This window comes from Hyperoodon ampullatus (genome assembly GCF_949752795.1).
Source record: "Hyperoodon ampullatus genome assembly, chromosome: 10".
Taxonomy (NCBI): Eukaryota; Metazoa; Chordata; class Mammalia; order Artiodactyla; family Ziphiidae; genus Hyperoodon; species Hyperoodon ampullatus.
Window position 1 is genome coordinate 43,117,256 of NC_136923.1, and position 26,399 is coordinate 43,143,654.

The 26,399-nt window shown below is 46.7% G+C and overlaps 1 protein-coding gene across 1 annotated transcript in view; it reads left to right on the forward strand.

Annotated features, from left to right (window-relative positions):
• Nucleotides 1-19,067, forward strand: part of CDCP1 (CUB domain containing protein 1) — a gene marked incomplete at both ends in the record, with an annotated part of 54,295 nt that extends 35,228 nt beyond the window's left edge. Inside the window, 5 exons of the mRNA XM_079712495.1 lie at nt 10,179-10,400; nt 11,439-11,819; nt 13,529-13,894; nt 15,929-16,016; nt 18,638-19,067. Of these exons, the coding sequence (XP_079568621.1) occupies nt 10,179-10,400; nt 11,439-11,819; nt 13,529-13,894; nt 15,929-16,016; nt 18,638-19,067 (1,487 nt within the window). The remainder of the gene's footprint in view (nt 1-10,178; nt 10,401-11,438; nt 11,820-13,528; nt 13,895-15,928; nt 16,017-18,637) is intronic.
• Nucleotides 19,068-26,399: the final 7,332 nt, after the last annotated feature.

Genomic DNA, 26,399 nt, shown 5'->3' on the forward strand with positions numbered 1-26,399 from the left:
AGGATGGGTTCTGCCCACAGGGTTGATTCTCATCCTTGTTTTTAATATTATTTACTTCCGGGAAGTAGACAGAACCAGGCAGAGAAATTGAGAATGTGAAATGGCATGGCTGATAAACACCTGAAAAGTGACCATGTGGGATCCACTCCCAGGGTTGCACCTCTGACACCGTCTTGGGAGTGCCCGCTCGGTACCCACTTGGAGCCCGGCTCCTCAGGAAGCCTCGGTTCCTTCATATCTTGACCCAAGATTCCTTCTAATTCACAATAACCGTGTACAAGGCATAACTTTATATATACATGTGTGTATGTGCATGTGTGTCCACTGACACATTTTGATGACTCTATGTCACAATTTTATCAGAATGTTGAAAACAGCCATGAAAGGATTCAGAAATGGAGTGGGTTTGAGTTTTAGAAGACACAGGGATTTGTTTATCATCTCAGTCACAGTGAAGTGCTGCTGATTAATTCTGTTTCCTGTAACATCAGCTGGGTTGATTTCTAAATATAATCAAATAGTTAAACATGCTATTACCAGCATCAAGAAGGATATGGCTTCAGTTTTGAGGTATATAGTGGTTAACTGCACTTTAGATGTGTTTAGCACTGTCAAGGCTTTACATCAAGCATGGTTTGCATTTTTCTAGGCAAGTGAGTGAACTTGGACAGCAGAAGTATCTTTACTTAGGCGATGCTGGCGTCCCTGAGAGCTCTGATTTCTGAACATCTCCATCTTGATCCTCTGAATCCCAACGTGGACCCTAAGTTTCAAGAGATTGCCCAAGGCAGCCAGCCCTGTGCACTTACACGTTTTTCTGGTTCTGTAAATATGTGTGGACAGCTTGTTTTGCAGGCAGCATGGCCCAGTGGTTAAAGGCACTTACTCTGGAATTGGCCTGCGTGGATTTGAAATCCTGATTCCCCTACTTACTGTGTGAGCCTGGGCAAGTCACTTAACTCCTGTGTGACTCAGTTTATCTTCAAACAGAGATAATAGGACTGTCCTCGTAGGGGTGTTGTGAGGAGCAATGAGGTGGCAGTGCCTGGCAGGTAGTAAGCACTCTTTAAATGTTATCCTGCAAGGCTCGAGGTCAAGGAAGGGATACAAAGTTGAAAAAGACACAGCACTGGTCCTTAGACGTTAGCCTGTAATCCAGAAGACAGATGAGACTTATAGGATGCAGGAGGTCACTTCCCAGAAGGAGTTTCTTCTTTTTATTTTCTTTTCATATCTTGTTGATTTTATTTTAATAATTGCAATCTGTGTACCCTATTGGTGTAACATTTGGTCTCTATGTGGGTGGCCATTTCTCCACTGGCTCCTCTGGGGATGCAGTGGATAGTTGTAGGTGCCCAGGACTCTCTATACACTGTGCATCACTGGGATGGACGGAGTTCTCCAGGGTGGGGTCTCTTGGTTCTGCGTCAGCCGATTCTGTCTGTTATTTTCATTCACTCTCTTCATCAGCTGGTGGTAACAAATGCTGTTGGTCTGGTTTCTCTCTTGTACTTTCTTGCACAGCTGATGGATGTTTCAGAGGAAATTTTGGCGGGCATCTCTACCCACTTGGCTCTCTTTCACACCTTGGCACTGTCTCTGCACTTGTATTGGCAGGGGTCATCCCCTCCGTCCTTTCCTGAGTGCTTGTGGTCGGCTGTTCCCTGCTTGTGGTTGGTTGTTCTGTGCTTGTAGTTGGTTGTTCCCCAACTGCGGTTGGTTGTTCTGTGCTAGGGATGGTTGTTCCACGCTTGTGTTTGTTTTGTACTTATGGTTGGTTGGTCCATATCTGTGTTAAACTCCTATGGTTTGCCAGTAACTTCAGCCATGCTGAAGCCTCTCAGTGGTCTGTGCCAGGGTTCCTGATCTCCCTACGTATACCTTCTCCTAGGCAGTGAGAGCCACAGTCTTCAGCTTTGTTTGGTCATCAAGTCACTGCTCCAGCCAGTGGTAGCCCTGGGATGGCTTAGTCATCACAAAACACCCCTCCTAACACCCTGGGGGGTGGTGAGAGGAGGGAGGGGGATGCACAAGGAAATTTCTGTGGGTGATGAATATATTCACTATCTTGATTATGTTGATATATATACAGGTGTGTATATAGGTTCAAAACTAGGCAAATTTACACCTTAGATATGTACAGATTATTGTAATTCACTTATTGCTCAGTAGAGCTGCTTAAAAATTATGTTCTCTGTAAGAAAACAAACAATTTCGGAAAGAAAAGAACAATTTTTGGTGAGGGAGAGTAGTTTATCACTGACATTGTTTAGAAATCCTAGAGCATAGTGGCAATAAAAACAAGCCTGGATTTACTCAGGTTTATTATTGTTTTAAAATTCTCTGTTCCCCTTTATTCCCTTACAAGGAATGAAATATCCCCACTGCCCTGACATGGATAGGCCACTGCATGACTCCAAGTCACTTAGCAAGAAGGTGTCCTAATCTATGTGGGATTTGTAGCCTCCAAACACTGTTATGGAGGGTGGGGTTGGTGATTTTCTGTACGGCGAGTTTTTGTCCCTTCTGAGGGTCTTTAGTTGTTTACAGCATAAGGTAGGTTACAACACACACCACTAAGAGGTAGATGGCTGGGAGCAATTCATTTGTGTGCCTTTTTGGTGGGTGCCCTGCCACCCCATACACATCATGCCTCTCCTCTGAGGCCCCTCTCCCCAGCCCAAGCAGTAGTGCTGAGCCCTTTTTCCGCCTTGCACAGGAGATAAAGTGTTAAGGGGGAATTTGTCTCAGGTGCTCACTGCTCACCCAGTCCTTATTCCCAATGTCTGGCTGACTTTGGACATTGAAGGACCCAGTCTGGTCCTCCACCTCGAAGGACCCCACCTCCATTCCTTGTCACACACCTGCCTCTTCCTTTCTTTCCTCCCCCATCAGCAGAGAACTTGCAGAGACACACACGCATCCCCTGGATGAAGGAGCCTTTCACAAACTGTCAATTTTGTTTTAACCCTCCCTGTTAAAGATTCAGTCTCTGTGGTTGGCTAGCTGGGCCATTGGAGACCAGAGGATAGTTCTGGAGTCTCTGGCTTTGCTCTGCAGTTACTGTCTGTACCAGTCATTACTTGGAGTGGTGGATTTCTCTTGGGTCTCTTGGTCCTGCTCTGGCTGATTTTGATTCATTTTCTTATTCAGACTGTGGCAAGAGACTAATATTGTTGGAGTCTTACTCTCGGGTTTTCTCAAACCCCCTTGAAAGGGTCTTTTTACCTTCATGGATTTCTTTTGCACCTGGAAAGGCAACAGGGTGAGCCCAGAGTGGCTTTGGTTTGGGGGAGGAGGATGGTGACTGAGTGGGAACGGAGGCTTCATGAGAAGAGGTGTGCATTGAGAAGGGGATTTGTACCCAGCAAGGACAAGTTCAGAGTCTTAGCCGGGGGAGTCTTTAGGGAAAAGCGGAGCATGAAGAAGGCATTCTGACATTGCCACTGTCTCTGAACTTAGGTTGACAGGGGCTCTTCTTTCATTCCTTTCTTTAGTGCTGGGAGTGAGTCGTTGTACATGTGTGTGCAGGTCCCCTTGGTCATAGCAGAGCCTCCCATTGCCTACCTAGGGAGACGGCCCATCTTCTATGTCAATGATCCCTGGACAGTGAGGCTCCACACCCTTCAGTTTTGCTAGGTCAGCAAGCACTATCCCCAGCCAGTGGTGTCTAAGGGTAGACTTAGACTAAAGAAGGTGCCACTCTTGACACTTCCAGGGTGGGGCATGCTGGGAGGCCTCGAGATTGTGGCTGGAGAAAGGGACTGTTTCCTCAACACCCTCTAAAGACGTGTCCCAAACCGACCTGCCACCCCTCCTCGTCACCCCATGTTCAATCCCTGTGGTGCACGTGGCAGGGAAAAGGGGATTCCTCCAAAGAGTTTCCCACGGCCCCCCCCATTCAGTGGTTCATTCTGTTGTCTCCCCATCACTACCATGTCTCGTTTATCCATCTGAATGTCTGTGTCCCACTAAACTCCCAATCAGGCATCTTGTCTTATTCCTCTATTTTCCTACACTCAGCAGTTTCCAGCGCATTCCAGGCCCTCCATAAACACTGTCGCACTAATCTCAGGAGGCAGCCTCTTGTCCAGAGTGGCTTGAGAGCCAGATGCACTATCCAAAGGCACAACCCCTCAGAAGGGGCAAGGTAGATGGGACACAGTGGGGGCACCAGGAGCCTAGCTGCTGGGGGAAGCAGACAAGGACAAGAGCATCAAAAACAGAGTGGAGGCAGAGCTGGGAGGGTTTCTCAAGCCAAAGAGGGTGGCTGTCACAGCAACCATGCAAAGTCAGAGCCTCAGCAAGGGTGGAAGCAGCTGTCAGAGGCACCCTGACCCCTCATCATCCACAGTAGGACTTGACTACAGTGAGCCCAGGCTGAAAAAAACCAAATTCTGAATGCGGGCAGCAGGCAGATGTTACCTTGTACCTGATTGTCTCTCCTCCCACCCTACTCTCTACTCTCTCTCTACTTTGCTGACAATATCAACTTAGCTAAAACTAGACCTAGAGGACTCCTGCAGAGAATATATTTCCATGGCTTGAACACAAGTGTCCTGTGTCTTAAGATGAGTAATGTACAAGCTGCCCTGGCTGGTCTGGCCAGCTGTGACCAGATGTGTGAGCATGGATGGCTTATGTTGCCCAAAACGTGCAGTTCAGCAATGTCAGAGAGCCTGATTTGCATTTGTCTCCACCCAACACATCTTGTTTTTCGGTGCTCCATAATGCACTCTCGTCTTTTTTTTTTTTTTTTTGCGGTACGCGGGCCTCTCACTGTTGTGGCCTCTCCCGTTGCGGAGCACAGGCTCCGGACGCGCAGGCTCAGCAGCCATGGCTCACAGGCCCAGCCGCTCTGCGGCATGTGGGATCTTCCCGGACCGGGGCACGAACCCGTGTCCCCTGCATCGGCAGGCAGACTCTCAACCACTGCGCCACCAGGGAAGCCCCTCTCATCTTTTTTGATGGTACAATACTACCATGCCATACCTGGCATTATTACCACTCCATTACCTGGAGATATAAAAAATAATTTTGGTCCTCTTGGAGTTTCATCTAATAGTCACCGTAGAGAGAGAACTTCTCTGTTGTCCCACACAGCCTGTCTCTCATTTTCTGATATTATTTCTAAAAGGTTCAAATGGCCCTGCTGATAACAATCATATGAGTTAATAGTAGTCTACCTGTTTATGTTACTCCCTTTAGTGGGAGCAGACTGCTAGCCTGCTACCTTTTGCATTCTCTTCTAGCTTCTGGAAGATACGTTTACTTGCTCTGAAAATACCAGCAGACTGAGTGTATCTTCAAGCCCTGTAGGTTTCTGAGTTAACATGATTCAAATAAGGTAGATGGATGTGTTTACAGAATGTTATACCAGATACTTCCAGTAACTGATCTGGGTAAATGCTGGTTGTGGAAACAGTTGCACTGCTTCTTTTTCGGCTTTTATAACCCCCCAGAAGCTACCTGGAGCCCTTAACTAAATGTTGGCATTGTTTTTGTTTTTTCTTGGGTAACTCCTGCTCTGTGAATCTTTATTTACTTATTTTGGGCTGTGTTGGGTCTTCGTTGCTGCATGCAGGCTTTCTCTAGTTGCGGCAAGTGGGGGCTACTCTTCATTGCAGTGCACGGGCTTCTCACTGCAGTGGCTTTTCTTGTTGCGGAGCATGGGCCCTAGGGTGTGCGGGCTTCAGTAGTTGTGGTGCATGAGCTCAGTAGTTGTGGCTCGTGGGCTTAGTTGCTCTGCGGCATGTGGGATCTTCCCGGACCAGGGATCAAACCCATGTCCCCTGCATTGGCAGGCGGATTCTTAACCACTGCACCACCAGGGAAGCCCCTCTGTGAGTCTTTAATTTGTCCTGGAAGAGTTGACACATATTGTGGCCTCTGACTTATCCCCATGGATAAGTAAGAAATCTCAGGAGTTCCCTGGTGGCCTAGTGGTTAGGATTTGGCGCTTTCACTCCCTTGGCCTGGGTTCAGTCCCTGGTCAGGGAAGTAAGATCCTGCAAGCCTCGAGGTGTGGCCAAAATTTTTTTTCTTTCAAGAGAGAGACAAAGGGAATCTTAGGATGATGGTACAAGGGGACCCAAGACCATACCTGGGCCCCTTTAGATGAGAGCAGTTGAGAAGTCTCTGGAGAGACTTTTCAGAAAGATAACTTGATGATATACCTAATGTTCTCATAGGTATTGAAAGGAGATTTATACAAGTGGGGGAGAGTTTGGGTGTCAAATTACTGATAAGTACATAGAAACTAAGGAAATGATTTAAATGGCAATAACTAATTCTAGGGAAATAAAATCTTGTGCAAGAAAGAGAAACGGTAGCACGGAAATAACATGACTGTGTAAACACTGTGTTACTATTGTTTACATAGTCATGATAATGCCAACACAGAATAATGATCTAACATAAAAATATGATGGTAGGGCTTCCCTGGTGGTGCAGTGGTTGAGAGTCCGCCTGCTGATGCAAGGGACACGGGTTCGTGCACTGGTCTGGGAAGATCCCACATGCCACAGAGCGGCTGGGCCTGTGAGCCATGGCTGCTGAGCCTGCGCGTCCAGAGCCTGTGCTCCGCAACGGGAGAGGCCACAACAGTGAGAGGCCCGCATACCGCAAAAAAAAAAAAAAAAAAAAAAAATGATGGTAAAGATTGGGAAGATGGGCGAACAGCAAGTGTGTGGTTTGGATGTTTGCTGGGCATGTGTACTGTGGGTGTGTGTATGTTGTATACGAGGTGTGGGGTGTGGGAAGGGGGATGTGTGTGTGGGTGAAGGAGAGGAAATCCTCATCTTCTTTTGTGGGAAACCAACAAATAATACCTGAAACAGGGCTTCCCTGGTGGCGCAATGGTTAAGAAATCGAGCCAATGCAGGAGACACGGGTTCGAGCCCTGGTGCATGAAGATCCCACGTGCTGTGGAGCAACTGAGCCCGTGCGCCACAACCACTGAGCCTGCGCTCTAGAGCCCATGAGCCACAACTACTGAGCTGGCATGCCTAGAGCCCGAGCTCCACAACAAGAGAAGCCACTACAATGGGAAGCCCGCGCACCGCAACAAAGAGTAGCCCCTGCTCACCGCAACTAGAGAAAGCCCATGCGCAGCAATGATGACACAACGCAGCCAAAAATTAATTAATTAATTTTAAAAAACCCTGAAACAGAAATATCTAGACGCAGCAATAGAAGCATGTTGTTGGGTGCTGTGGATGTAATTGTAAAGAGAACCTGCTAAAAGAGTTGAAAGTTGTTATTCTGGGGAGTGGTCACAGTGGGGAGGGAGTTTTGTTTTCATAACAAACCTTAGAAAACTATTTGATTCGTTAAACCAGTGGTTCTCAGCCAGGAGCAATTTTGCCCCCCAAGGGATATGTGACAATGTCTGAAGACATTTCTGGTTGTTATAATGGAGGGCCATGGGGGTGCTACTGGCATCTAGTGGGTGGAGGCCAGGGATGCTGCTAAACATCTTACAGTGCACAGGACAGCCGCACAATGAAGAATTACCCTGCCCCAAATGTCAATAGTGCCAAGCCAGAGAAACCCTGCTTTAAATTCTGTGCGTGCACTACTTTGATACCGTACAAATTAGGAAAGAGGGAGGGGGTAGGGAGCCTCCTGCAACCTGTGATTGGACCTCGATAAGGGTGAGTGGGGTTTCAGAAGCAAAACGGCTTCTAACACAGCCAGGGTAGGGTTAGGGAGGGTTTCCCAGAGGTAACAATGAAGATAAATTTTAAAGGACAGTAAGATATGAGCTGAATGTGGGGCTAGGAGATTGAAAAGCTAACCATTTTCTAAATCAAATCATATTTAAGTTAACAACATTAGCATATATACTCTAGCTCTGGGTATGTCATCTCTCTGATTAAAGCACTATTAGAACTTACAGTAAAATTTACATAGACATAAGCAATAAGAACTAAAGAAAGGAGTCAGCAAATATGACAACCATAAGACATTTCCCTAATTTTGCTCCTAATTTGACACTGAGCTCCCTGGCAGCCAGTTCAAAAGGAACAATTCTATTAAGTATATGGTTCCTGTTACCAGGAAGGAGGAAGCCTAGCAGACTCTCTTGGGAAACAGAGCTTTCCCAACTGGCACTGGACTTATTTATTCACTGGAGCTGCAGGCAGAGAGGCTAAGAGACCTGATAGACACATCAGCAACACCTGTGACTTGCAAAGGCAGCACCACCTTGCATAGGCATCTTCCTAACTTGATGGCTTCTGTAAAAGCAGAACGAATGAAATTAAAAAGCAACTCAGTAAAAAGTGATTCCCAGGGGTTCATAGTGTAGAGCCTTCTGGGGATGACATTATAAAGTGAAATGACTCTTATATAGTCTGGTAATCCATTCTAAATAGTTGAAAAAATATTCCTATTCTCTCACCTAACAATCAGTTCTAGGATTTTATCCTGAGGAAATAGATAAAAACTAAACATGCGCATGTGCTTATTAGAATCTTTTACTTCTAGTGGCGCAATAATAGAAGTGACCTAAAAAAACAATAATTGGGCAGTTTTTCCAAATTACATAAGAAATACATACATATTTTCTAACTAAAAATTCAAACATCACAGACAAAGCTAAAATCCCCCCTGACCATCTGTATTGTCCCTACTTCCAGGCCCCCCTCCTAGGGTAACCACAATTATGGGTTTGTTATATTTCTCTCCAAATCTTTTTTCTCTTCATTTAAATATTAGGTACATACATACATAAGTATGTACATGTAGAAATAGCTGTTTCATTTTACATAGAGACTTTACAATCAAATGGTGTCATAGTCTAAATATGGTTCTACAACTTGCTGTTTTACCTAATACTATATCTTGGAGGTTCTTATATCAATATATTTAGATCTCCCTCATTCTTTTAAACTGCTGCATAATATTCCACTGGTGAAAGTTTCATGGTCTGTTTAACTATTCCAGTATTACTCCAGTCACTGTCACAGCACTGATGTACACATGAGGGCATATATACCCATGTCACACTGCTGGGTTATAGGGGTGTAGGGTTTTTATTTTTGTTTTGCGGTATGCGGGCCTCTCACTGTTGTGGCCTCTCCCGTTGCGGAGCACAGGCTCCGGACGTGCAGGCTCAGCGGCCATGGCTCACGGGCCCAGCCGCTCCGCGGCACATGGGATCCTCCCGGACCGGAGCACAAACCTGTGTCCCCTGCATCGGCAGGCAGACTCTCAACCACTGTGCCACCAGGGAAGCCCTGGGTTTTTATTTTTATACTATACATTTTCTTTTAATTTGCTTTTCTCTAATTATAAGTAGTATTACAAATGATATTAACAACACTTCATATTTTGGCTATTTGGACATTTATATTTCCTTTACTGTGAACTTCTCCATCATTCTATGTAGAAAATATTTTCTCCCAGTGTGTCCCTTGTCCTTTAAACATTATTTATGGTACCTAAGTCAGAAAGATATTTTAATCTTTATTTATTTTTTTTTTGCTTTTATAATTTGTGTTTATTCCACATTTATAAAGATATTCTCTTTGTTTTTATTTTGGTGACTGCTTTGAAGTACTAGTGTAATTTTTTTCTTTTACTAATGGGAGAGACCGTTCTCCTGGCCCAGCCTATGGAGTACTTCATCTTTTTGTCACTTATTTGAAATGTAGCATTTATTAGAGATTAAATTATAATATCTATGGTTCCATCCTGTCTATGAATCTTGTATCCCTGCACTAATACCAGCTATTGTTAATTACTCTTCATAGAGGGAGAATATTTAAATAGGTGATGCTAAATCTCAGATGACTAAGATTAATGAATATTTTAAAAGCTTAGTGAATATGAAAGCTATATGGTAAAATAAGTGTATCTGTATAAAATAATAAAGTAAAATCTGAGTATAAAATTTTATATACACCATACTGTAAAATAGGCGAAAATATGCATGCATACGTACAAGGACTAAAATGAGTTTGAAGAAATGAAAGCAGTTACATAAGGATGGTCAAAATGCAGTCCACTGACTTTCTTTTTAAATTTTGTTTCAAGCTATCGTAATGTTTTCTTAATAATAAAAAAAATTTCCCAGTGTTCCCCAGCCATGAGAGACTTTGTGCTCATTTCTGCCGTCTCACGGGGCTCATCCTGATCCATTCTTCATGCCTGTTTTCTATTTGTGGTTCCAGATAAAACCTATGTGGTTGACTTGAGTAACGAGCAAGCCATGTCGCTGACCATTGAGCAACGGCCCAGAAAACTGAGCCGCAAATTTGTCCCCGGCTGCTTCATGTGTCTGGACTCTCGGACCTGCAGCACCAACCTCACCCTGACAGCTGGCTCCAAACACAAGGTCTCCTTCCTTTGTGATGATCTGACACGCCTGTGGATCAACGCCGAGAAAACCATAAGTACGCCCCCACCCCTTCAGTGTGCTCCTCCCGGGCTGTGGGAGTTCTCCCCTCCCTGCCCTGTCTTAGTGGGGTCCACTGGGTGGTTTGTAAATAGTATGATCAGAAATGCCCCCAGCCGTGAGGGTGGGCAAGGGCAACCAAGAAGCACAGAGCCAGGTGGAGACACACCCCCTTTGAGACCAGCAGCCCCCGTGGGAACATGCATCTTTCAGAAGCAAGTGGCATCCCCCGTGTCCATGCTCACGTCTCCTCTGTCCAGCCTCCAGTCTCCCTCCTGTGAAATCCTCATAGCCTTCCCCAACCTCCCCCATGCGCATGCCCCCTGCTTCCACGCTCACTGCTCACTTGTCTTCTGTTGTATGAGACCAAGTCTTGAGCTCAAAAACTTTGGCTTCTTCCATTTTTTATCCCTTTAGCTACTAGCCGTGCCTGACATGTGCTAGTCACATAGAAATGCTTAATCAGTGGAGGGCAGCAAAACCAATAGTCACCTCCTTGCTGGGCCACCATCGTCTCTGACGTGGATGCTCTTAGGGTCTCCACTGAGGCAGTAGCTGAAGCTGCGAGAGGCAAAGCAGCCAGCCCGAGGCCACCCCGTTAGGAAGTGGCAGAGCTGAAACGCCAGCTGAGATCTCCCCAACTCTGCTCCCAGCTCTAACCACTAGGCGAACTGCCTCCCCACAGGCAGGGACACTGGGCAGCAGGGCTGGGTGAAGGGAAAAACCTGTACCCTGCCCACGTGGCACTTAGCATCTAAGACACAGGTTGTCTTAGTTGAGAACTTCAGCAAACAAGAAGAGAAAATTTCAACCCTGAATACTCCCCAGAAGTTGTTCTGCCAGTTTAGTGGAGAGTAAGAATGCAAGAGCAGGAGGGAAGCTAGGAAAGGGGCGTCAAGGAGGCAGGAGCGCAGGACAGAGCAGGAGAGGAGAGACCAAAGGGAAAAGCGAGAAATCCTCGGGCTGACTTGAGAGCTGGAGAGGATGCACTTCCAGTTTCCTCCCAGCCTGGGTACCACGAGCCCCTCTTTTGTAGGCTGCCTGGACCACCGGTACTGCCACAGGAAGTCCTACTCGCTCCAGGTGCCGTGGTACATCCTCCAGCTGCCTGTGCAGCTGCACGACTTCTCCTGGAAGCTGCTGGTGCCCAAAGACAGCATCAGCCTGGCACTGGTGCCTGCCCAGAAGCTGCAGCAGCACACTCACGAGAGGGTTTGCAACACCAGCTTCAGCTACCTCGTGGCCAGTGCCGTTCCCGGCCAGGACCTTAACTTCGGCTCCTTCTGCTCTGGAGGCTCCATCGAGCAGATTCAGGTGAAGCAGAACGTCTCGGTGACCCTCCGCACCTTTGCCCCCAACTTCCAGAAAGAGGCCTCCAGGCAGAGCCTGACCGTGTCCTTTATCCCCCACTTCAAAGGTAAGGTGGTCTTTCACTCTCTCCCCATCTCGATGCCCTCTTAGCCTTTCTTATTGGGACACTTATCTTATTTTGGTTTTCTGATCGTCTTAATTGTCAATTTGAAGAGAAAGGATAGCTGAGTGGGCTGTTCCTCATACAAGATGATGAGTCCTAATCCTGACTTTACCATTAACCTAGTGTGGAAAATTCCAGGAGTTAGAAATAAGACTCTCTGACAGTGGGAGGTGATGGTTGGTAGGCAGCAGAACAAATAATCAGGTTTGAGGCTTTTTTGGAAGCAGGCAGGGCATAAATGAGAACTAACCAAATATTCCAAGTCCTGGATTCTTGAAGTGGTAACATACAAATCCTTATGCAGATATCTTTATAATTCTGCTTTGACAATTCAGAACTCAGTTTGGAGGGCACAGAGGAAGGAATACTGGGAGAGAGATGACTCTCTAGAGCGTTCTCCTGCATGGGGGAGCAGACCCCTCCTGGGAGCCTAGTGTATGATCTTCTCAGGCAGCAAGTGAGGTTTAAATCGGTCACAGTGGTGAACTCTACATTGTTGATTTTAAGATTCACAGTCACCACTACAAGTTGCTAAGTTCATTTTTAAATTGACCAAGACCTTAATTCAAGGTTTACTCTGTAATTTTGTTCTCAGAGGCATGAGTGGGAGGGAAATGAATCTGGCCGTAAGATTAAGGTCAGTCCAGGTTGCCTGGTATCTCCAAGGTTACCAGAGAAGCTCCTTCTGGGGAGTCTTTGAAAATAAGACACACCATCCTCAGTGTGGAGTGTTGGGGTTTTATCTCACCTGAAGATAAGGAGTGGATTAACTGACATGTCAGAGACCCTTTCAACTTTGCAACTCTAGAATTCTTCCCAGAATCTGAAGTTTTCTAAATCTCCAAAATAGAAATCAGTTTACACCAGTCCCACCATGGAGCAGGGCATTAGATAGATGTTAGCTCCATTGAGGGCATTTCTGAAAGGAAGCTGAGACAACCACCAGTTTGGCAAACTGGCCTGTTTTGTGTTTGTTTGTTTGGTTGGTTTTTGTTTTTTTTTCTTTTTTAAGGAAGATGTTGTTGGTAGGAGTTTATTTATTTATTTTTGCTGTGTTGGGTCTTCGTTTCTGTGCGAGGGCTTTCTCTAGTTGTGGCAAGTGGGGGCCGCTCTTCATCGTGATGCGCAGGCCTCTCACTATTGCGGCCTCTCCTGTTACAGGAGCACAGGCTCCAGACGCGCAGGCTCAGTAGTTGTGGCTCACGGGCCTAGTTGCTCCGCGGCATGTGGGATCCTCCCAGACCAGGGCTCGAACCCGTGTCCCCTGCACTAGCAGGCAGACTCCCAACCACTGCGCCACCAGGGAAGCCCGTTTGGTTGGTTTTTTCAAAAGGCCCGAGAACCTAATCTGAGACTCTATTCCTTTGCTGACCAATATGGTAGCCACTGGCCACATGTGGCAATTTAAATTTAAATTAATAGTAAACAAAATTAAAAATTCAGTTCTTCAGTCACACCAAGCACATTCCAAGTCTTCAACAGACACATGCGGCTGTGGCTACTCTCTTAGCCGTTGCAGATCCAGAGCCTTTCCATCATGGCAGGAAGCTCTGTAGTCTGGACAGTGTAGCATCATCTCCTCCACCCTCCTATTCTCTCCATCTTGATTGAGTAAAACAACATCTGAGTGGATTCTCTTCCTTTTCCTGCAGAGGAAGGTGTTTTCACAGTGACCCTGGACACGAAAAACAAGGTCTACCTGAGGACCCCTAACTGGGACAGGGGCCTACCATCCCTCACCTCCGTGTCCTGGAACATCAGCGTGCCCCAAGACCAGGTGGCCTGCCTGACCTTCCTCAAAGAGCGGACGGGCGTGGTCTGCCAGACAGGGCGTGCGTTCATGATCATCCAGGAGCAGCGACCCCACGCCGAGGAGGTCTTCAGCCTGGAGGAGGAGGTGCTGCCCAAGCCAAGCTTCCACCATCACAGCTTCTGGGTCAACATCTCCAACTGCAGCCCCATGAGCAGGAAGCAGCTGGACCTGCTTTTCTGGGTCTCGCTTACCCCAAGGACCATAGGTAAGGTCTTTCGGGGGTGGTGGTGGATAGCAGTTGGTAGCTGAGGGATCAGGAGCAAGACTGGAAGGCAAGTCAGAAAGCATGGATTTGAGTCCTGGCTGTCCATGTATCAGTCAGCTATTGTGTCAATAATACTGTATAACAAACCACCCCAGAACTCAGTGGCTTAAAAACAGCCATTTGTTATTGCTCACATGTTGGCTGGGCAGTTCTGAGCTGGGCTTGTCAGGGTTCATTCACTCAAGCACCTGTGGGCGGCTGCAGGTTGGTTAGAGGACTTTGTCAGTCTTGACCGGGCACTCTCACATGTCTGGGGCCCAGCCAAGATCAGCCGTGATAACTGGGATTCCTTGGCTCTCCTCAGCATGGTCTCTTATCCTCCAAACTGGGGCCTGTTCTCATGGCAGAGGCAGAGAGATCCAAGAGAGGCTGGGTTAAGCATGCAAGGTCTCCTGACGCTTAAGTTAGGAACTCATGCCCTGTCTCTTTGACAGCATTGGTTTGGTCAGCCCAGATTCAAGGGGTGGACAGGTAGACTCCATCTCTTGATGGGAGGAGCTGCAGGATCACACAGTAAATAAAGGATATGGGTCAGGGCAGGGGAAGAATTAGGGCATTTTGGTAGTCAATCTACTGTTAACCTCTTTCTGACATAGGGGAAGTCTCTTTACTCCTCTTATCTTCCTCTGCAGAGAATAGATGATTGTAACTACCCCATAAAATTATCACTGGGGATTCAGTGTTGGTGATTAAACTGTGAGGACCTGGAAAGTGTGACACAGATACACGATGCTGGCATTTTTTATCTAGTCCAGTGAAACATTAGAATCCTTGAATGCCCTCAGTTTTGGGCCTCAGAGCCATGGTGAGGATTTTGCCTTTATGCCCAAAGTGGTAGTATCCACTGAAGAGTTTCAGGCAATCTGTGGTGGGGCCATGTTAGCCCTTGATTCCAAGGTAGTCACAGAGCACCACAGAGTGTTGGAACCATGGAGGTTTTTTTCCCCAGCTCCTTCCCTTTTGGGTGGGCAGATAGACTGTGTGTCCACCCAAGGCCACACAGGTGGTTAGCAACAAGAGAATCGATGGGGACCAGAAGCCACAAGTGAAAAGCTCACCCACACTCTCAGATTAGCTTCTGAGTTTTCTTCCTCTCTGACATTCATTTTCTGTCATTTATTTCTAGTCCTATTTTCTCACAGTCTCACCTTTTGTTTTCTTATTGAACAAGCCAGAAATTCTAAATCCTGGTTTGGTGCAGGGCTCTCTGTCTGATTTATTTTCTTTTTCCTTTGTACAACTGTAGAAGGACAGCACACATGAAACAACCCTCTCCTTAACTCCTTCACCTCTGACTTTTGACTCCCTGCTTTCTTCTACACCCCCTGCTCTTCTCTCCTCCAACATGGGCTGTGGCGATCAGGGGAGCACAGCTGGCATAGGCCAGGAGTACCCTTTGGAGTAGATCTGGTAGGTCCCCCAGTTTGTTTTAGTTATCTTTCACTGCATAACAAACTATTCCAAGATTTAGTGGCTTAGACAATAACCATTTTTTTTTGCTCACAATTCCATGAGTCAGGAATTTGGATGGGGCACAGCAGGTGGCTCATCTCTGCTCTAAGATATCAGGGGCCTCAGCCAGATGCCTTGAATAGCTAGAGGGGGGCTGGGATGGTTCATCTTTGCTCACTTTCAAGGCTGGGAGCCTTGGTTTGTCTTCCTCATGGAGTCTCCACATGGCTACTTGGGCTTCCTCACAGCATGGTCTCAGCATGGTCAGGCTTCTTACATGGTGGCTGGCTTTTCCTCAGGAAGCGCAGTAAGCTGCCATGTTTCTAAAAGGTTAGGTCCACACCAGCACAGCCCATATTCAAGAGGAAAGGAAACAGATTCCCCTTAAAGTGAGGAGCAGCATGTGCGTACGGGGAGGGAAGGAATGGATGGTAGCCATCTTTGAAGACTGTCTACTGGAGTTCATCACCAGCCTGACATCAAGTGTCTCCCCATCTCCCTCCCTTGTGTCTCTGCTCACAGACCTGACTGTCATCATCCTCGCGGTGGTGGGAGGTGGCACCTTACTGCTGTTTGCCCTCGGACTCATCGTTTGCTTTGTGAAAAAGAAGTAGGTGGAATTTCTCAAACTGTCTTCACCTGAGCTGACACCTCCTTACATCACACAGACCAGAGCTGTCATTAATTATTGACTTTTTTCCTTGCTCTCCATTTTCCCCCGCAAAGATCAATGTTAAATAATATTGCCGGGGCGGGGTGGGGGGACGGGTACTTCCCTGGCGGTCCAGTGGTTAAGACTCCGTGCTTCCAGTGCAGGGGGCGCCGGTTCAATCCCTGGTCAGGGAACTAAGGTCCCACGTGCTATGCAGTGCGGCCAAAAAAATAAATATTGCAGGGGGTGAATTCCCTGGCAGTCCAGCAATTAGGACTCCAACCTTTCACTGCCGAGGGTGCAGGTTGGATCCCTGTTTGGGGAACTAAGATCCTGCAAGCTGCCTGGCGTGGCCCCCCCCCCAAAAAAAAGAGAGAGAAGTGGAAAATAAATAATATTGCTGGATGTGAATTATGCTTGGAGGGGGAAAAAATCCCCTACCTAGTAGGAAAAAAAAATACACATGCGGTGACATTTTAGCCTGCAGTTTTACACAGCTGCCTCAGCGTAAGTTCCCTGTGAATCATTTACTGTCTGCTCATTAGACTGTGGTCCTCACAGGGGTGATCATGGCAGGAAAGCGCTCACGTAGACCCTGCCAGACCAGGCCTGTGAACCCGCTCCCCCTGTCACCTTGAGGAAAACACACTCACGCTGCCCAGCTTGTTCTCCTCCAGTTTCTTAAACAAACTGTTTTATGCTCGTTTATTGGCCTCCAGACAAGCACCAAAAAGCCAGCCCTGTGGGCAAGAGGAAGGAAGACCCAGTTAACTGACTCAGTCTCACCTTCCACCCCCTCAGGATAACAGCTTCTGTTTTATGAGAGGAAAGTGTTGACCTTTTTAGACAGCGTACATGCTGCTGCCAGATTTCATCAGTTCTGCTTGTATTTCTAATTAAAGCCATGGGGGCGGGGGGAATCTATTTCCCTTAGCAAAAACTAAAAAAAAAAATTTTTTATTAACTGGGGCCATGAGCAAACAATTGAAATTGCTGATCAGAAATGTATCTGCTGATGAGGATGGGTTGGCAGGTTCAGGGGGAGGCGTCTCCTCTGTGAAATGGGATTGCACACATCTCGCATGAGGGAAAAGGACTTCTTTTAAAGAAACATCATTGTATCATTCCGCTCAGGAAACTTTCCTGTCTGGAGTGCACAGTATATTCCACTCAGATGGGAAAGCATGGCATTAACACTGGGCTCCAGCTTGCTCATCAGGAGGGAATTGGACGAGGGGAGGAGCCAGCACTTGCCTCCATCCCTAAAGTGCCCCAGTCCCGGCCTGGGAATTACCAGCCCCTGCCTTGCTGTGGGGGAGGCCACTGGCTGGCAGGTTTGCATAAGGCTTGTCTGCCCCCAAGTTGGGTTGGGAGGGAGGACGGGTTCCTGCTGTGAGAAGGAGGGCAGACAGTGCCGTTGAACTTGGTCATTAAGCATGTATTTCCTGAGGGTCTCCTGGGCCCTAGGAACCAGGAGAGGTGCTGGGGATACACAAGACACAGTCTTTTCTCCTGCCGTCTATGGGGGCAGAGGGACTAAAGAAGCAGGCAAATAAGGAGGCGGCGTCAGGACAGTGTGAGAAGAGCTTGGTGGGGACAAGCAAGGCTCTGTAGGAGCACGTGGGCGGAGCATTGCTACAAGGCTTCAGGCTGGAGGCCTTGCAGCCTGTCATCCTGGCCAGGGAACCCAGTGTTACAAGCTACATGCACTAGATTTATTTTTATCTCAGGAAAGTACAGGTTCACAATTAGTGAACCGCCAGCCATGCATTATGTGGTCCATTATGCTAATTGAGCTACTGTCCTCCATTTGAATCTCTGGTCGGCTAAAAAGTCAGCATCCCCTGCTTTTCATTGGTGGAGATGGAGGGCGAGGCTTTGTTTTCCGAGGCAGGGAGTGCAAATGCTCATCCATGTCCAATACCAAAGAACATTACAAACCAAGCATTAATGGTGTTAGGGAGGAACCCGGGCACCCCAGCCTGACTTTTGTCTTCTTTGTAGCTCTTTCCTCTTCTGGAGGTTACTGCTGAAGGCACTGGATCCCTCTACTGATGCTGAGTCCCACTGTCCCCAACTCCAGCTAAAAACTAAGATACAACCTTCCATCCTGAGTGTCGTATGCTATCATTTAGAAGCTAGATGGTTGTAGTTTGTACTCATGCAAAAGTGAGATGAAGCATTAGCTACAGGAAAGAACTCAGAGAGTCATAGAAGGTTGGCCTAGGCACACCCGTGCTTGATGTGGTTGGTTTGGGACACCACCTGTCTCTGCTAGGAAAGAGAGGTTGTCAGATGTCTCTACCTTTGGATACCACGCAGGTATCAAAGCAAACTCAGGCACAGAGGGTGTAAACAGTGCCCTCTCTAAACCACTCTCTGCTCCTGTTTCCACCTTAAAAATTGGAGACAGAAGCTGGTCCCTTTCTAAATGTTCACTGAGGACAGCAGTTTCAGTTTCAAACGCTAAGCTATTTGAGGGACTTGGGGGAGACCCGGTCAGAACCCTGAATGATCTTCATTCCAGTAGGGATGGACAGTTGGTGAGCCTCTGACTTCTGTCTTGTTCCCTTCCTCAGTAGGAAAAAGAAGATCAACAAGGGCCCAGCTGTAGGTATCTACAATGGTAACGTCAATACCCAGATGCCGATGCAGCCAAGAAAGTTTCAGAAAAGACAGAAGGACAATGACTCCCACGTGTATGCCGTCATCGATGACACCATGGTGTATGGGCATCTGCTGCAGGATTCCAAAGGGTCCTTCCTCCAGCCAGAGGTGGACACCTACCCGCCCTTCCAGGGCCCCACAGGGAACTGCCCTCCCTCCCCACCCCCCATATGCTCCAGGGCTCCAACTGCAAAGTTGACCAAAGATGAGCCATCCTCTGGCTTCCTTTCTGAGTCTGAGAGCAAACCGTACACCTCCCACCCCAAAGACAGGAATATAAGCAATAGGAACACAGACCCTCCCTTGCTAGAAACCTACGAGACCATGGAGCCTGGGGAATAACTTGGACCCACCCCAAAGACTTCATATAAATCAGGGCACTGAGATGCCCTTTAGGGTTCCCACCCAGAAATCCTGAAGAAGAGGAATTCTGTGGAAGGATAGCAGGAGGTTTTTCTGGATGCCACCAACTTCTGATTTCCAAGTGGACTCATTCCAGTGCTGAGACATTGAAAATGATGAATTGTGATCTGGATACTATCATCACAGTGAATGTCCTTCTAAACTCAGGTTGGGTTGTAACCAGTCCATAATGAGAGGTGAGAGGCTGAATCACGCAGGACAGGGATGCAATGAGCCCTAGATTTGGATTTGGATTTAGACTTCTTCAAGTTGACAGTGCCAACCCCTAGGAGCCCACGGAGACCTCTGCTCTCACTGGGGCCCCCTGGGTAGAAATGTCAGTGTGCTTTATTATTATTATTATTTATTTGGTGGTCCTGTGTATTTAAGAAGTCAAATGTATAGCCATGCAGCTCTTTTCACCTGACGTAGTGACAGCTCACGCTAACTGGTTAGATGGCTGGGTTTTGACTTCTGCTGACCACTAGATAAACATGTGCTTGTTCCCTGGGAGGTGGGAATAATTTGCAGTCTGTCCAGCCAGAAAAGGGTGTGTGTGCTTGAGGGTACTGACGCACATCTGCTTTGATAAGAGACATGCTGGTTCTCTCACTCTGCGTGTGGTTATCCTACCACAGAAATCCATCTTGAGTCCCATTGTCCTTTGACCTAGAAGTAAGAGAAATTTCCTGGAATTGCCATGTGTGGCTCTCCCAGCTTCAGCAATACTTTAGCATCTAAATAGAAATTTAGAGAGTATTTTCATCCTCTAAAAACATTGAAGGATACACCAAAGGGTGGCCACCTGTATTAGTTTCCTAATGCTACTGCAACAAATTACTGCAAGCATGGTGGCTTAAAAGAACGCAAATTTCCTATCTTAGGGTTCTGGAGGTCAGAAGCGCAAAATGGGTTTCACTGAGCGAAAATCCATGTGTCAGCAGAGCTGTGCTCCTTCTGGAGGCTCTAGGGGAGAATCCGTCTCCTTGCCTTTTCTAGTTTGTAGAGGCTGCTCACATTCTTTGCCTCTGATGGTGGCAATGTGACACTCCTGCTTCCCTCTTTTACTGACAAGGACCTTTCACTTATAAAGCCCGGCCGGATAATCCAGAATTATCTCCCCATCTCAAGATCTTTAATTACACTGAAAAGTCCCTTCTGCCCTGTAAGGTAACATATACATAGATGCTGGGGATTAGGACATGGACCATTATTCTGCCTACCACACCTTTCCTGCCCCTGCAGGAGAGACTGCAGAATGATCCAGCCTACAGGTGTGTTTTGTTTAGCCTGCGCATCTTTTTAAAGAGTTAGTCACCAACATTTAAAATTATAAAATGTTTACATAAAAATCCGGATCGGAAGGTCTGGCATGCTGGGGCTCACATTCTCACCGAGCAACAACCAGCTGGAGTTGAAACGCAGCTCATCTTTAGATGGGGCATCTGGTTCACCAGTTCACTGCAGGGCCCACCAACCCTGTCACCTCACACACTGAGGCTGAGGGTCTGCTGCTATTGGTCAACACCCTGCAGAGTTGCTTCTCTCATAATGAAATGGAAAGTTCAAGACTCATATCTCATATGAAATAAGAAGACAATTCTTGAGGCTGATGGGTGCTTCAGGAAAGTTTCTTTTACACACAGCCCACATCCTTCATTTATACTAATTACCAGCCCAGCTCCTGTGGGCATTTGCCTTTGTGGCCCCTGTTCTCATCCAGGAGGAGAAGGATTGTGTTACGGCTTGTCAGTACAGTCCCAGGTCGATACTTCTGTGGCAAAACCTCCTTTAAAAAGTAGATGCAGGGCTTCCCTGGTGGCGCAGTGGTTAAAGAATCTGCCTGCCAATGCAGGGGACATGGGTTCAAGCCCTGGTCCAGGAGGATCCCACATGCCACAGAGCAACTAAGCCCGAGCGCCACAACTACTGAGCCTGCACTCTAGGGCCTGCAAGCCACAACTACTGAAGCCTACACGCCCTAGAGCCCGTGCTCCGCAACAAGAGAAGCCACTGCAGTGAGACACCCGCGCACCATAACAAAGAGTAACCCCTGCTTGCTGTAACTAGAGAAAGCCCGCACGCAGCAACAAAGACCCAATGCAGCCAAAAATAAATAAATTAAAAAATAATAAAAAAAGGAATTAACATCAAAAAAATAAAGAAAAGTAGATGCAGGTCGTCGTGTTCAGTGACTTCACCTTGGAAATACACTGCCCAGACTTGTCCACCTGCTACTTTGCCTCCATGAAAAGGAGTTTTGCAATCTCCTAAATGGTGTGTGTTCCAGGGTTTTTTTAAACTCTTTCCAGGAGGAAGAGTATGTTGGGGGTTTTTAAATTATGCCTTCGGTGCTGTCAGTGACACCTTTACTTCTGAAAGGCTGGCTCTGCCCAGGGACCCTCAGCCTCTTGACCTGAGATGCTGGCGAACACCCTCCAGGAAGGGCCAGAGGAGGACTGTGCCTTCCTTCCCTCTGCTGAAATTGTATCAATATTTAAAATCATCGTTGGGGCCCTGGCCCCCCATTCTCTGCCTTCTCTGACCTCCTGGCCGCTTCTGACAGTCACTCAGTCAGTGCTCTGAATCCCACCCTCAAAGCATGGCTGTCATCACACGTCACCTTTACTCACAAGGGCACCACGTGGCCATTTTCTTTTAACCGAGAGCTCAAAACTCCAGGCCAAGTTGCTGTCTTCCTGAGACCTCAGGTGGATTTAATGTTTTCCAGAGACATGCCTCCTTGAAGGGGCCAGCCCAACATACCCCTGGCTCTTTTCTTTTAAGCCCAGGCCCCACTTCTGTAAAATATTTCAGGGTCACTGAAAACCAAACACATTTGTTGAAGCCTAGCTTGTGCCAGCACAGTATCCTCCACGCTGGGTCTGCTGATGTGGGGCTGCCCTCACGCCCATCCTCTGTACCTATGACAAAGCCCGACTCAGACAGGACTGATTAATGCTGCAGTCATTTTGCACGGGAGGGGTATGTCTCAAGGAAGAGTCAAGGGAGAAAAACATAAGTCCATGGAATATAACCTGGGTCAAGGTTAGGACTGATTTGTGTGGATCTGCAATGCTTAACTCAGAATAATTTATTTGTTGTATATACTTTTGAGGCAGCATTTTATTCATTTCCTACACTTTTTTAAATAAACATATACAGGAAAAAAAGGCATCAAGTTGTTTAAATGCTTTGGCGACTTGTCCCCTGCTTCAGCTGAGGCCCTCATTTCCCAGGTTCAACATGGGCTCAGCAGATTCCATCTTCTCTATGTGTTTATGGTCCAGCAAGCTGGATTCTGGGCTGCCGATGAGTGACTGAGAGGCCAGAGTTTGTTCCATTCTTGTTGAGGCAACCTGAGCCCCCTCTGTGTGACCCTCCCAATACCTGACCCCCACAGAGGCCACCCTTGCCACTGACTGCTCTACACCCAGTGCAGGTCACCAGCCACCAGAACAGAGCAAAAGGAAGGCAGTGGGAGAGGGAAGCTCCAAGCGGGACCCCACCACCCGCCATGCACTTGGAGGGGAGACCCAAGTACATGGAGGAGACCGGGTGCTGCTGTGTAACAAACCACAGCAGACCTTAGTGACTTAAGAACAATCACATATTTTGCCACAAACCTTTGTTGAGCAGGGATCAGCAGGGATGGCTTATCCGTGTAGCCTCTCTGGGGCAGCTCAGCTAGAATCCACTTTCAAAATGGTGCATCACACAGCGGGCAAGTTATTGATGGCTGCCGGCTGGGAGCATTGATTCCTCATCATGTGGACCACTCACTCCACAGGGCTTTCTGGGCTTCTTCACAACACAGAGGCTGGCTTCCCAGGGCGAGTGTTCCCAGCATCAGGATGTCGGAGCTGCTAGTCCCTCAAGGCCTGGACCTGGAAGCTGGCACAGTGTCACATCCATTCTAGCCTACGGGTGCGTCAGTCTCAGGGCCTCAGATTTAAGGGGATGCATATATCGCATCGTAAAAGAGCATTAAATTTGTAGAGAAGTGAGAAGACAAAGGAAAAGTACTTTGAGCTTCTAGGAGTGAGTGGCAAATTGTGAAAAGGTAAATATATGGGGGAGTTAATGGAAAATACGGGTTTTCGCAAGGTGTGTTGTATAGATTTCTCTGCTGTCATCTCTGGGCTAAGAGTCTAGAGTTGTCTCTGGTGATTAAGAATCAAACTGTCAGGGCCTCCCTGGTGGCGCAGTGGTTGAGAGTCCGCCTGCTGATGCAGGGGATACGGGTTCGTGCCCCGGTCTGGGAGGATCCCATATGCCGCGGAGCGGCTGGGCCCGTGAGCCATGGCCGCTGAGCCTGCGCATCCAGAGCCTGTGTTTCGCAACGGGAGAGGCCACAACAGTGAGAGGCCTGCGTACCGCAAAAAAAAAAAAAAAAAAAAAAAAAAAAAAGAATCAAACTGTCCTTCCCGGTAGAGAGGGAGAGGACAGAGTTTTTCTTGTGTCTGTTTCTTCTTAATTGCCTTTGGCTCAAAATGATCCTTACTCCAGGCTTGCATATTTTGGGATGGAATACTCTGAATCCCTCATTCTCCCATTTGAAACATAAATAAGTTTCATATATTAAAAGTTGAATTGGCAGCTGTGCAGAGAGATTTGGGTTCGAAGTATTGAAATAAGAGATCTACAAAGGCGGAAGCAGCATAGATGGAACAAGGGGAAAAGAACAAATCTAAGTAAATTGCCCCATATCTTACTGAATCAGTCTCTTAGACCTGGGAGTAAGTCACTCTGGTGAAAACAGTTGTGTTTCATTTCAGGAAATGGTACTGCAGGTGGGAGCAGGGTGCCCACTTAAGTTAAGCCTCTATGTAGTGTGAGCAATCAGGCACTTAATGAGGGACATTTCTATAGAAAATGAAGGGGGGAAAGGGCTAATAGTTAGAACAAACTGTAACCTCAGTTTTTGAGTCCAGAAGGTAGTTAGAAGATTTCTAGATGTTGGGCTCAAGGCATTTATTTATTTATTTATTTATTTATTTATTTTCCAGTTTATTGAGATAATTAACATACAACACTATATTAGTTTAAGGTATACAGCATAATGATTTGACCGACATACATCATGAAATGGTTACCACAATAAGTTTAGTGAACATCCATCACTTCATATATATACAAAATAAAAAAAAATTTTTTTCTTGTGATGAGAACTCAGGATTTACTCTCTTAACTTTTGTATATAACATACAGCAGTGTTAAGTACATTAGTCATCCTGTACATTACATTCCTAGTACTTATTTATCTTATAACTGGAAGTTTGTACCTTTTGATCACCTTCATCCAACTCCCCCTCCCCAACTCTCCTGCCTCATTCCATAACTTTTTTTCTTTTTTTTAACATCTTTTTTGGAGTATAATTGCTTTATAATGTTGTGTTAGTTTCTGCTTTATAACAAAGTGAATCAGCTATACATATACATATATCCCCATATCCCCTCTCTCTTGTGTCTCCCTCCCACCCTCCCTATCCCACCCCTCTAGGTGATCACAAAGCACCGAGTTGATCTCGATCCCCCTGTGCTATGTGGCTGCTTCCCACTAGCTATCTATTTTACATTTGGTAGTGTATATATGTCCATGCCACTCTCTCACTTCATCCCAGCTTACCCTTCCCCCTCCCCGTGTCCTCAAGTCCATTCTCTACATCTGCGTCTTTATTCCTGTCCTGCCCCTAGGTTCTTCAGAACCATTCTTTTTTTTTTTTAGATGCCATATGTATGTGTTAGCATACGGTATTTGTTTTTCTCTTTCTGACTTACTTCACTCTGTATGACAGACTCTAGGTCCATCTATCTCACTACAGATAACTCACTACAGATAACTCAATTTTGTTTCTTTTTATGGCTGAGTAATATTCCATCGTATATATATGCCACATCTCAAAACATTTTTAGATGGTGGAGTGAGAATAGCAGTGCCAAGCCAACGAATTTCCTAGTTTGCAATTTGAAAGTCTGGTGCTAGCATCTACATCAGCGTCACAGTCACAGATATTTCTCAGTGCAGAGCATGGAGGTGTCCAGCTGCACTTTGCAGGGTTTCTCCTCCTTCTACTGCTCCTTCTCCTTTTTTTTAGACAGTCATAATAAGGATCTGGGCAGCCAGGTTTCAGTTCTCAGTGGCACCAAGTTGGGAGGGTGAAAGGAAAACTGGAAAAGTTAATTACTAAAATGCACAAATGTTAGGAGCCAGTTTACAAAGAGGTCAAAAAGCTCAGAGACAGTGAGCATGGCTAGAATTTGACAACCCACAAGAATACACTATATTTTTTCTATTGACACATAGAATTTCTCTCTATAATTATCCCCATTTCTTGGAATATTACTCAGCCATAAAAAGAAACGAAATTGAGCTATTTGTAATGAGGTGGATGGACCTAGAGTCTGTCATACAGAGTGAAGTAAGTCAGAAAGAGAAAGACAAATACTGTATGCTGACACATATATATGGAATTTAAGAAAAAAAATGTCATGAAGAACATAGGGGTATGATAGGAATAAAGACACAGATCTACTAGAGAATGGACTTGAGGATATGGGGAGGGGGAAGGGTAAGCTGTGACAAAGCTAAAGAGTGGCATGGACATATATACACTACCAAATGTAAGGTAGATAGCTAGTGGGAAGCAGCCGCATAGCACAGGGAGATCAGCTCGGTGCTTTGTGACCGCCTGGAGGGGTGGGATAGGGAGGGCGGGAGGGAGACGCAAAAGGGAGGGGATATGGGAACATATGTATATGTATCACTGATTAAATTTGTTAAATAAAAAACAACAACAACAACAACAACAAAAATATTATCCCCATTTCTATCAAAGATAATCAAAGAATATTTTGTTTGAAAAATATAGTCTCATTAAATTGGGCCTAGGGCTTCCCTGGTGGCGCAGTGGTTGAGAGTCCGCCTGCCAACGCAGGAGACACGGGTTCGTGCCCCGGTCCGGGAAGATCCCACATGCCGCGGAGCGGCTGGGCCCGTGAGCCATGGGCGCTGAGCCTGCGCGTCCGGAGCCTGTGCTCCGCAATGGGAGAGGCCACAACAGTGAGAGGCCCGTCTACCGCAAAAAAAAAAAAAATTGGGCCTAATCATTTACATAAGTGCAGCATGAGTAGTAACATTTATCCCCAGACTGAAGAGACCTCAGAATTACTAAGAGGCAGCTGTGAAGCACCACCTGTGTACCCTAACAGGCAACCTAACTTCTCTGAACCAAAATTTCCTCAACTGTAAAGTGTGAATCCTAATACCTA